This window comes from Typopeltis vanoorti, chromosome 25 (assembly GCF_054136105.1).
Source record: "Typopeltis vanoorti isolate ZY-2024b chromosome 25, IOZ_Tvanoo_1.0, whole genome shotgun sequence".
Classification (NCBI taxonomy): Eukaryota; Metazoa; Arthropoda; class Arachnida; order Uropygi; family Thelyphonidae; genus Typopeltis; species Typopeltis vanoorti.
Window position 1 is genome coordinate 44,836,478 of NC_143573.1, and position 13,005 is coordinate 44,849,482.

At 38.0% G+C, this 13,005-nt stretch overlaps 1 protein-coding gene across 1 annotated transcript in view; it reads left to right on the top strand.

Moving 5' to 3' along the window:
• LOC150092703 (uncharacterized) overlaps positions 1-13,005 on the top strand; it is a 173,471-nt gene that overhangs the window by 79,289 nt on the left and 81,177 nt on the right. The window contains exon 5 of the mRNA XM_090414767.1: positions 11,487-12,085. Within this exon, the coding sequence (XP_090270893.1) occupies positions 11,487-12,085 (599 nt within the window). The remainder of the gene's footprint in view (positions 1-11,486; positions 12,086-13,005) is intronic.

Here is a 13,005-nt window from a genome sequence, read left to right on the forward strand (position 1 = left end):
TCTCTTGCATTCCCATTCTCTCTCTCTCCATCTCTCACACTACTACTGTTTTCACTGCCAAGCACTTCTGTCTCTTCAATACTACACTCCTGATTTTTCACTTCATCTCTTGCTTCTGATCTCTTGCACGCAAGAGATCCTCTCCCTAACTTTACATCTTGATCATGTTATCTCTTTTTTTTGCCTGTCTACTAAATTCTACATTGTGGTCAGTCTGACAGTAATTCAATAAGTGATTGTGTCCCCAATAAATTTAGGTTTCTATAATGATTCCTGATTCTTGTTGTTTAAAGTGCTAAAAGAAAAGTCATGAGATGAAAGTAAGTGTACATAATTTTCCTTTATAATAAATCCCATTACCAGGTATCCAGCTCTAAGAGGATTAACTCTATTAGTGAATTGCATGCAAGAAGTAAAATGTTAGTAAAATGAATTACAATATTGCTTCATTTAAAATGATTTCCCCACTCAACAGAAGACTATATTCAAGGTCGTAGATTACTATTACAGTCAAGATTACTTCTCTTGCATCTTGCAAGCATAGCCTCCACTGTTAGTAGTCTGGTATGTGGTAAGCTACTAGGAAAGTAAAGAACATAACTAAACACACAGAATGGCATCCCCACTATGCTGAGAAAAAATTAAAAGCAAATGATAGTCATCAAATGGGCATCAAAATATAGTAAGTTCCTTTCTGACTTATTCATTACTGATAATATAAACTAAAGTTATTCAAACTTTATTCAAATAAAGTTATTCATTTTTTTTTTTTTTTTTTTTTAATATGCGTCTTGCACTTGGTCAAGTTTCTAAGGAGTGGAAGGAGGGCAAGATTGTGCCACTTCATAAAGGAGGTGATCGAACTCAAGCATCAAACCATAGGCCTATCTATGTGTCAGGTGTTCTGGTTAAGTTGTTGGAGAAGCTTGTGAATACTAAGATCCAGAGTTGGGTTGACAACAATGGTATTATCTTTGATGGACAGCATGGATTTGCTAAAGGGAGGTCATGTTTTAGTAATCTACTTACTTATTACAATAAAGTGACTGCTTCCTTGGACAGATGAAAAGGATACACGGTAATATACTTAGATTTTGCAAAGGCTTTTGATAGAGTACCTCATGATAAATTGACAGTCAAACTAGAGCGGATGGGGTTGGATATTAGATTAGCGCATTGGATTGGAGACTGGCTATCTGATAGGTATCAACAAGTTGTGTATGGGGGTGCAATATCCAGGAAAAGGAAAGTCACTAGTGGAGTGCCTCAGGGGTCTGTTTTAGGGTCATTACTATTTAACTTGTATATTAATGATACTGGCGAAGATTTGGATGGAGATATTCAGTTGTTTGCAGATGATGCAAAGTTGGGACGAACCATAAAGAGTAGTGAAGATGTTGTGGCCTTACAAGAAGACTTCAATAAATTGAGTGCTTGGGCACAGAAATGGGGATGTGAGTTCAATGTTGCAAAATGTAAGGTTTTAAAATTTGGAAAACAAAGATGGGATGAAGAATTTATGCTTGATGAGAATATATTGTTGGAGGTAGAGGAAATAAGAGATCTGGGGATGATTGTGGATAAGGATCTAAAATTTAAGGGACACATCGCCAAAATTGTGAAGACAACACAAAGGCTTCTCGGAGTGATGCGGAGGACACTGACGTGTAGAAGTAGGGAGATTCTTGTTCCGTTGTATAAGGCTTTGATTAGGCCACACATGTACTATTGTGCCCAGATTTGGTCATCGGGTTTTCAGAAGGATGAAGAGATGTTGGAAAGGGTCCAAAGGCGACTGACTAAGGTAGTTTTTGACCTCTGGAATGTTGAGTATGAGGAAAGATTGAGAAGATGTAATTTGCAGAGTCTGGTGGACAGGAGGAAGAGGGGAGATATGATAGAGACCTACAAGTTAGTAAGGGGTTGTTATAGGATCAATGCTGGAGAAGTTCTACAGAGAATAGTGGGAGATCAGGGGAGAACCAGAGCTCATCCCTGGAAACTGTATAAAGAGGGTGTGAGTAGGGGAGTGAGAGACAGGTTTTTTTCATGCAGAGTTGTGAATGATTGAAATGCCTTTCCTGAGAGTGTGGTGTCTGCAAGGAGTTTGAGTGTGCTTAAGACACGGTATGATGAGATGTGTGTGTGATAAAAGGACCTCCCAGATGAGTCTTTGACTCCATGAGGTCTTGGGGTACTAATAATAAACACAGGAAAAGTTATGCTGAATTTATACATGAAAAAAAAACAGTCCTAGTAAATAGTGCTAGTAAACAGGACTAGTAAATTTTGAAAGTACCAGTTCTTGTCTTAACTGAAGTTAAGCATACCCTAGCCCAGTTAGTACTTGGGAGGGTGTCTACCTGGGAACCATGGATGCTGTCGGTGTTTATTTTGCCAGTCTGGTTGGCTGAGTGATTAGTATCCACTCTCCAGCCAAAAGACTGTGGATTTGAATCCTGCTGTGGGCATGGATGTTTCTGATTGTCTGTGAAAGTACTGGTGGTGGCCAGTAAATGGCATTGGTGTAGATAATGCGATTCACTATAGCTGGTGGATTGAGTGGTGGAGACAGAGTGCTGTAGAGTAGGTGCCCTCCCTCGATGAGCCTTTGGACTCCTTGGAGATGTCATGTAATAACAGTAATAATAACAATACTGCCTACACTACAATAAGGGCATCATAAAAGAGAGGTACTTGGAACAATGTGTGATATGAAATTGGAGCAATAAAAATAATCAAGGTTCAAGAAAATTTAAAGTGGGATAATAAATGACTGCATAATGAAGCAAACCTTCTTGACTTTCTTGGCTAACCTTTGAAACCCATCTTAATCATGTATAGCAGAATTTAAAAAAAAAATAATAATAATAATAAAATAAAATGAAAAATAGTTGCCATACTGAATGAAAGAATAGAAGATTTGAACTCACTAATACAGTCATTTGACATAATCATTGGACTACCAGAAACAAAGAGAGAGAGAGAGCACTGTCAGCTATTGTACATTTCACTAGCAAAATCTTGAGAGACCATATTCTTGCAAAAGAAAACACAGAACAACAGGCATCTTTAATCCTCAATAATAAATATCCTTCAGCTCACATCTATATTGCAACCGAATGCAAGGTCTAAAAATTTGCAATCTACAGACACGAGGTTGCATACTCTATTGGTGGATCTATAGGAAGTAGAGGAAGTAGATGAGGCAAGAGATCATGTGGTGATTGTCGATAACAATGTGAAGTTTTGGACATATATTGCAAAGGTAGTGAAAGCAACCTAGAGAATTGCTGCAATAGTAAGGATTTTGACCAGTAGAGATAAGAGTGGTGATTCAGTTGTATAAAGCCCTGATCTGGACTACTGTACCCAGACGTAGTCATTTGGATTTTAAGAGGATAAATTAACCTTGTAGAAAGTACAATGAAGAGATAACCAAATGTTATCGATACTCTACAATGTTAGTTATGAGGATAGACTGAGTGCTTACAAACTACAGAGTTTGGTTGGTGGATGATGAAAGGGTGACATGGTTGAGACATTTAAACTGTCGAGAGGTATTTACAAGATTGACTCAGGGGACATTAATTTTAAAAAATTTATGGAATTTACAACCATGTTAAAAAAACTTTTTTTATTATCCCAATGTTTCGATCTTCACATCAAGATCATCATCTGAAGCGTACATAAATATACAGGACAAGCTGAGTTACATCATTAACTGTAAGCTAGAGAAACAATGATTTGATCACATGTTATTCTACTGGCGTGACCTCTGGTGGAAAAATAAAATAATAAAGAAATAAAAAAAAATAATAAAAATAAATAAAAAAAATATAAGTAAAATAAAATAAAATAAAAAATAAATTTTTACATCAAGCTAAATTCTATTTTTACAATGACAGGAATAAACATGCTTTTAGATAGTTTTCTTTCAGAAACAACTGGTGTCCTATTTTTATTACAATTCTTATTTTAGATTTACAATACTGGATTTTCTACAGTCCTGTAGTTGTTCTTGGTGAGGAAGGTCGAATATATACCTTCCATATATTTGGGATTTTTAAACCATCATTGTTGTTCAGATTGGGGCGGTTGCTAATAATCTCACAGGCTTCCTTGAATTTCCATTCATACCATGTTCTAGTGTGATGTAGACAGCTGGTGGTTTTCCAGTCAATTCTGTGTAAGGTATTCAGGGCATGATCAGAAAGCCAGCTTCACCATAATTATTATATTTAATGTGTCGTTTATGTTCTTTTTGTCTAATAGGAATAGTGCGTCCTGTTTCTCCTATATATGGTATGTTGCAAGTACAGTAAATCCAGTATACTCCAGGGTGAGCTAGTGGAGGGAGTGGGTCTTTGGATGAGTTGAGTAAGCTTTTTAATTTTGCAGGAGGTTTAAAGGTGGCTTTGAGATTGTACTTTTGTAGTAATCTGTTTATTTTGTCTGATATTCCTTTACTGTAGGGAATGGTTATAGTTTTACTGTAGTCTGGTTTGTCTTTGTTTTTTATTGTGGTTTTGTAGAGAATTTTGTTTTTAGTGTTTTGGCTGTATCCGTTTTTTTTGTAAGTTATTACTGATAATTTTAAATTTGTCTTTCAGTGCCTGTTCACTGGAACAAATCGTCTGAGCTCTGTGTTTTAGCGTGTTGATGACACCTAGTTTTTGTGTTGGGTGGTGGTAGGAGTTTATGTGTATATATTGTCCTGTATGTGTCGGTTTTTGGTAAACATTTGGTAAACAAACCTATTGCCAAAACACCTTTGTGGGCAGGTGCAGTGTCCTGATGAAAGATGATTTTTTTTCTTCTTCAAACCGGATCTTTTCTCACAAATTTTTTCGTCTAGTCTAGTTAAAAGATCGTAATAATATTCCCCAGTTATTGTTTCACCCTTTTCAAGATAATTACTAAACAAAATGCCTTTAGCATCCCAAAACACCGATGCCATGACCTTTCCTGCTGATGGAACCAACTTTGTCTTCTTTGGTGCTGAACAACCATCTTCTGTCCACTGTTTTGACTGCTGTTTGGATTCTGGTGTGCAATGGTGAATCCAAGTCTCATCCATAGTAATAAATTGATGCACAAAATTAGTTTTATTCTTATTAAAACACTCCAATCACTGTTCAGAGATTTTCATTCGAGTGCATTTTTGATCTGCTGTGAGCAAGCACGGCACCCATCTTGTGCAAAGCTTTTTCATTTGCAATTCTTCATGCAAAGTATATCCTACACATTCTTTTGAATTGCCTATAGTCTCAGCAATTTCATGCACTTTGACTTGCCAGTCATCCAATACCATATTATGCATTTAATCAATGATTTCTTGTGTTGTTACACTTTTTTGCTTGTTGTTCACGTGGATCATCTTCAGGACTGGTACGGCTACATTTAAACTCGGCAGTCCTTTTCTTAATTGTCGAAAACGAATGAGAAGAGTGTCCATAAACTTTTATGAACTTCGAATGAATTTCTTTTGGCATTAAATCTTCTTTTACAAAGAATTCTATAACTGCACAATACTCAAATTTATCAATTTCAAGGGATACAGACGACATTTTTGCTTCAGACAGCTGTATAAAACAAAGTATATTATTATTATTATTATTCAGGCCTCCAAGGAGTCAAAAGAATCATCGAGGGAGGTCCTTCCTAAGACATAAAGTCTGTCAAGACTCATCGAGGGGAGGTCCCCCCCCCCTGAGAAACACAAAGTCTATCATACCACTCTTTAAACTCACTGACCGTTCTCGCTCCCACCACTCCATCAGGCAATGCATTCCATGGCTCACCCACCCTCCACACAAAGAAACCACTCCTCACCCTCTTGCTCACAGCTTCCTTTCGTAACTTCCAGGGATGGCCTCTTGTCATCACTCCTTCCCGCTGTTCAACCAAGCGAAAGAACTCCCCAGTGTCAACCCTGTAACCACCTCTCAACAGTTTAAAAGTCTCAATCATATCACCTCTCCTTCTTCTATCCACCAAACTCTTCAGTCCACATTCTCTCAGCCGATCCTCATAACTATCCTTGTACAGTCCTGAAACCATCTTTGTCATCCGTCTTTGTATCCTTTCCACAGTTAATTTATCCCCTTCAAATCCTAGGGACCAAATCTGAGAACAATAGTCCAAGTGTGGTCTGATCAGAGACTTATACAACGGAATGATAACTGTTTTATCTCTGCAGGTCAATGTCGTTCTCATTATTGCAGCAATCCTCTATGTTACCTTCACCACCTTTGCAATATGTCCCTTAAACTTCAGGTTTCTATCAATCATCAACCCCAGATCTCTTGTCTCCCCTACTTCCTCCAGTATAACTCCTCCCATAGAGTATGCAGCATCCCATTGATGTTTCCCAAACCTCAAGACCTTACATTTTGCTGCATTAAACCCAAACTCCCATTCATTTGCCCATCTATCTAGCTTATTTAAATCCTCTTGCAGGGCTACCACATTTGCACTATTACTAATAATCCTTCCCAGCTTCGCATCATCTGCAAACAACTGAATATCCCCCTGCAATCCACTAGCTATGTCATTGATATAAAGGTTAAACAATATAGGTCCTAGTACTGAGCCCTGTGGGACCCCACTTGTAACCCTCTGCCTCCTGGAAACTGCTCCATCATACACAACTCTCTGATACCTATCAGACAGCCAATCCTGAATCCAGTTGACCAATCTGACATCCAGACCCATGTGCTGCAACTTAAATATCAGCTTATCATGTGGCACCCTGTCAAATGCCTTCGCCAAGTCTAAGAAAATAGCAGTATATGCCTTTCCCTCATCTAATGTTCTTGTAACTTTATTATAAAAGGCTAGCATATTGCTAAAACAAGAGCGTCCTTTCATAAATCCATGTTGATTCTCACAGATAACATTACCCTCATCTGCCCGATGCTGTATATGGTCCCTCACTACTTTCTCCAAGATCTTAACAACTACTGATGACACACAGACTGGCCTATAATTAGACACTTCCAGTCTGTTACCACCCTTATGCAATGCCACTATCTTACCTTCCTTCCATTCCATGGGCACCTTTCTCGCAGCCAGACTTTCATGAAAAGCCAAGTCAAAGGCACTGTCAGTTCCCTACCACATTCTCTCAAAACTCATGATGAAATACCATCCAGTCCCACAGCTTTACTGACATCCAGAGTACTCAGTATCTGAAACACACTCTCCTCCTGTACCTCCAGACCTCAAACCAGTCCTATACCTCTAGCATTAAAACTGACTCCTCTAGGATGAAATACTCCAATAAAGTGTTCATTGAGCAATTCCACTATGTCCTCTGCATCAGTCACTCTATTCCCATTTTTATACCACAATATCATTCTTCCACAGTCATTTCTCCTCCTACTGGCCACATAGCTAAAAAATTCCCTAGGATTTTCTTTGGATCTTAGGGCCAATCTCCTTTCATATTCCAGTTTCGCTTTCCTTACCACACTAGTCACTCTTCTGGCCTGTGTCTTATATTCCTCATGCATCTCTTCACCTGTCTCCTTATATCTCTTCCATAGCGTCTTTTTCGCATGCAATTCCTGTTTAATATTGTTTGTCATCCACTTTACTCCAAATTGCGTCCTCTTCTTCACTCGTGGTATACAACTTACCATTGCTGATAACAAATATTCTTTCACAATTTCCCATGCACTAGTGATATCCTGGCCTTCCAATTCCTCCCTCCATGAAACTTCCCGAAGTTGACGTCTAAGACTATTATAATCACCTGCCTTATAATTCCACATAAGTTCCCGTCTCTTTGATACTCCTGCATGTCTATTCATTTTCCAAGTCAACACCATATGGTCACTCTCTCCAACTGGTGGGAGAGACGTCATCTCAGTTATTATCAACTCTTCTGATGCTATAACCAAATCCAAAACTTTTGAACCTCTTGTTCCCTCTGTTACATGTTGCCTAAGACATTTGTCCCTCAAGAATTCTAGAAATTCCATTCCCCTATTGCTACATGCATCTTCCTCTCTCCAATTTATACTACTGAAGTTAAAATCTCCCACAACAATCATTCTTCTTGCACTTGCCAAACTTTGCTGTCTAAACATCTCCTGGTCCCCATCCTCTGTGCTCCTGGGTCTGTAGCAACACCCCACTAAATATCCTGTCTTGCTTACCTCTACCTCACACCATACACTCTCAAAATCATTTGTCTCTCTTCCTTCCAAATTCTCCACTCTTAGAGGACATAGGTCATCACTTATCATAAGCAGTACCCCACCACCACGCTTTCCCCTCCTATCCTGATGAAAAATGCTATACCCAGCGACTTCTATTCCTGTTGTTATATCCTCTTCTGTCAAGCACGTCTCAGTGATCGCAATAATTTTTGGCCAGGCTGATGCTATCTGCGCCACCAATTCCTCTCCCTTATTCCGGATACTCCTGGCATTAGTATAAAGCATATAAATGCCATTGTTTCTATACCCAGCATTATCCCTTCTAGACTCCACTGGGCTCAGTGTTACCTGACATTGTCTCCCTTCTCCCAAGTATCAATTCCCACGAGAGGCCACCCCTACTATCATCCTCCCTGGGACACACTGACTTGTTCAGAACAGCAATCTCTCCAGATGCCTACGTCCTTCCTCATTCAAATGTTAAACGGTCTCTTGCATACAATTCCTCTCTTTCCTCAAACGCACTCCAAGCATCCACATATACCAGTCCTCTCTTGTCACACATTCTCGCTATTATGCCATTCAATATCACCGCTCTTCTGCTCAGCTCATCATTATCATACCTAGGCAACACGCACACTATTTTTCCTCTCTCTGTCTTCTTCCGTACAGTCTCAAGCAAAAATCTCATATCTCTCGCTGCCCGACTTACATTACCACTCAAGTCATTTGTTCCTACCATCACAATCATCTCATCCACCCTTTCACCTCTCTTAATTGCCATAGCCACCCTTTCTATTGTTCCTCCTGGCAAACACTCCTCACGCATCCTATCTTGAACACCACGGATCATTGAGTCGCCATACATTATACCTCTTACCATTCCCTCGCTCCTATTGTTTCTATTCTCTCCTCTTCTAGCATTCCCATACATCTCTCTCATTACCTCTCTCCTACTGTTTCCATTTTCTCCACTTCTAGCACTTCCATATCCCTCTCTCATTCTGTCTCTCCTACTACTGTTTCCATCCTCTCGTCTTCTAGCATTCCCATACCTCTCTCTCATTCCATCTCTCCTACCGTTTCCATTCTCTCCTCTTCTAGCACTTCCATATCTCTCTCTCATTCCGTCTCTCCTACTGTTTCCATCCTCTCGTTTGCTAGCATTCCCATACCTCTCTCTCATTCCCTCTCTTCTACTGTTTCCGTTCTCTCCTCTTCTAGCACCCCCATACCTCTCACTCATACTCCCTAAATTCTCTCTCTCTCCTACTCTGATTTGCCTTGCATTTATCTCTTCCATTCTCCTAATCTTATCTTTCATACTTCTGCTCTCATTCACAAGACATTCCACCTCCTCTTTCAACTCATCTATCTCCCTCTGCAGGTCAGTCACTCTTAATCTAAATTCACTCTCCCAAACAAAACCATCTCCTAAACTTTCACAGTCACTCACACCTTCCACACTATCAACTATTATTTTCTCATTCTCTCCTATCATACTACTTGTCTTCCTACACTCATTCCCCGTTCCTGGAGCAACAAAGTCAGATATCGATATATCTAATGTACTTATTTCCTCCAACTGCCTGCATTTTGCGCACATACGCTCTCCACTCTCTTTAACAAGCCACATATGTAATTCCAGAGACGCATACATGCCGCAAGTACTGCATGCCACAAAGTCCCTTATGATATTGCTAATAATTGAGTTCTTAAATGGCGGAGGACTTGCCACTTGTGACTTCTGCTGAATCCACCATCATTCCTTACTGCCGAGTAGCGTAATCTTTAATAATTATTCAATTAATAAATAAGAGGGAAAAAAAAGTACAAACATCAGAACATTTAAGTACTAAATATAATTAAATAAAATGAAATATAACTAAATACAGTAACTTAGCTTCGTTTTGTCTTCCACCGTTATGCGTTCAATTCCGACGGTACCAAAATATATTATATCGCGACAGCAACTAACTTCCAAAAAACAACCACTGAAGTACACTCGTATTCAGAGAAACAATTTAGCACTCAAAAACGTAGAAAAACGGGGAAAAAGCGGACTATTCACCAATTAAAAATCACTTTCTTCTGCACAGCTCAAATTCACCGCCACGTGCTACGGCGATACTAGCGCCACTTCCATGTATACTTGATAGAATGACTTGAAATTTCACATGGATGCTTATGACAGATGTACCAACTTAGAAAAAAATTTTGCCGATAGTGTTGCGATCTATGGTCGAGGCCTAGAACTTTTCAGGCCACCCTTGTAACTGGGATATTGCAGTTTGCTACTTTAGACACATCCTATTATCCATGATAAAAGATATCATACTTATATAGTATGATAATATTAATATATGCAGAGAAATGGAAATTGATCAAAATAGGAAGCTATATAAAAAAAAAAAAAAATTGGTCCCAACATATAACAAATAATGACATATAAACAAACTAAGCAAAAAAAAAAAAAGTCTCACCAGTGAAATAACAAATACAGATGGAAATGGATTGGTCATGTACTAGAATGGACAGGAGAGATTCCAAGGGTAGCTTTGACATGGATCCCTCAAGGAAAAGGGAAATGGGGAAAGCCTAAACTAACTTGGCAGAGAATAACAGAAAAGGAAAGAAGAAGAAGAGTGGCTCGTTGAAAAAGCAGCAGAATTAATTGCACAAGGCAGAGGTAACTGAAGGAAATGTATCTTGGCCTTATGTGCTATGTAGCATAGAGAGGATAAGTGAGTAATATTTTGTGTAAGCTTTACTTTGATTATCTGTCATGTTTGGTATTTTTTTTAGAAAAGACAACATCTGATGTAAATCTAAAAAGCTTTAATTACTATTTCCAGTATTTTGCCAAAGTCATATTGGTATTGTACATATCTATATACTGCTATATAGATATGTACATAACATTAAAAATGTTGGATATATTAATTAAATGTTTTTAGTTATATTATGCCTGTAATGGGCCCTGATGTTCTATTTGTTTTGCAATCTTTCATGTTTGGATTAGCTGTTATCAAAATATATACTGTCATTTGATTCTGAAAAAATATTGCCTTTGTGTTTTATATATATGAGAAATGAACTGTCCATCAAATTTCATTGAATATAGAACTATGCAATGAAAAACTCATAAACTTTACTCCAAGAAGTTGGTTTGAAATTGCATCTGAAGAAGAAAAATAATTTTATATCAAATGTTGTGCATTTATTTTTTTTTGCTTTTACTAAGAATTTCAAAAATAAAATTTCCCATTTTCTTAGTATTTCTGAAAATGTTTTATTTTTGTTTTCATGTTTTCACAGATGCCACCAGATAATAAGTCCAAAACCACTCATACATACCGTCCTGTTCTTGTCAAAATAGAAGAGCTGAATACAAGGTATTCAAAACGACAGCAAGTTCCTCCAGTTATATTAGCTAATGCTCCAGTGATCAAACCTCCACAAACTTATTTTGATAAGAGAATAGAAGATCTAACTTCTTCAAAACCTTTAGTTACTATAGGAACCTACTCTAATTCAAATGTACAAAATAGGTTTCTTCAATCAGAAAAAAATGACAATCTCCATGTAAAGAACATATGTGGGCAGCCTAACCCTAGGATTGAATTAAATAACAATTATTCTGTTGAAAATCAGTTTGTGGATATCAAGAAACAATGCCCACAGTTTCAACAGGAAACAAATAAACTTTTAAAGCAAACAAATGTGAAAAGTGAAGCAGAGACATCAAAATTAAAGAAATGTCTTTTACCTATTTCTTGCATTAATATTAATACAACAAAGGTTCCTAATATGGCTAACAAAGTGCCAATAAATGATACAGGAGACATAAATGGTTCTTCAAAATACTCCTCCTGGGAACAAAAAACCAAAAGTAGAATCAAATTTGCTGAAGTGAGGTAAGTATGAAACTGTAACATCTTTATCTGTACATTATAAAGGTTACCTAATGTTTTTCATAAAACTGCCTGATTCTTTAGTTTTTGGGTGTAATATAATTAATAATGTTATTAATTATATTACACCCAATATTTCATAATTCATACTGATGGCATCGTTAGGAGTTAACCAAAATACTGTATTTAAGAGACTATTGCAGTCATCCTGAAGCACAAGAGTAAAGTTAATTTTAACAGACTATCATAAGAATAGTGTCAGTTTTCGGTCATGTTAATAAATTTGAAGGAGAGACAAAAGAAAGAAAAGATTGGGATTGGATAACAGACTTCTGAGTTGGATAGGTGACTGGCTGCCAGATAGCTATCAGAAAGTTGTGTATTGGGGTGCATATCCTGAAAGAGGAAGGTTACTAGTGGTGTGCTGCAGGGGTTGGTTTTGGGACCATTGTTATTCAATTTGTATATTAATGATATTGGGGATGGGTTTAACTGGTGATATGCAGCATCAAGCAGATGTTATGGCCTTACAAGGACTTGAATAGATTGCATGAATGTGCAGGTAAGTGGAGCTGTCAGTTCAATGTTGCAAAGTATACACTTGGTGGGGAAACTTTAAAGGAGGTAGAGGAGATGAGAGATCTCAGAGTGTTGGTGGACAAGGACCTGAAATTCAGGAGCCACATTGCACAAGTTGTGAAGACATCACATTGGATAATGGGAATGATAAGGAGGATCCTGACATGCAGAAATAAAGAGGTTATGATGCCATTGTATAAGGCCTTGATCAGGCCTTATATGGATTATTGTGCATTTGGTCACTGGGTTTTCGTGGTGCTGAGTTTTCATGTTAGAAAGGGTCCAGAGAAGATCACAAAGGTGGTCAGTTGTCTTTGGAATGTGGAGTATAAGGACAAATTGAG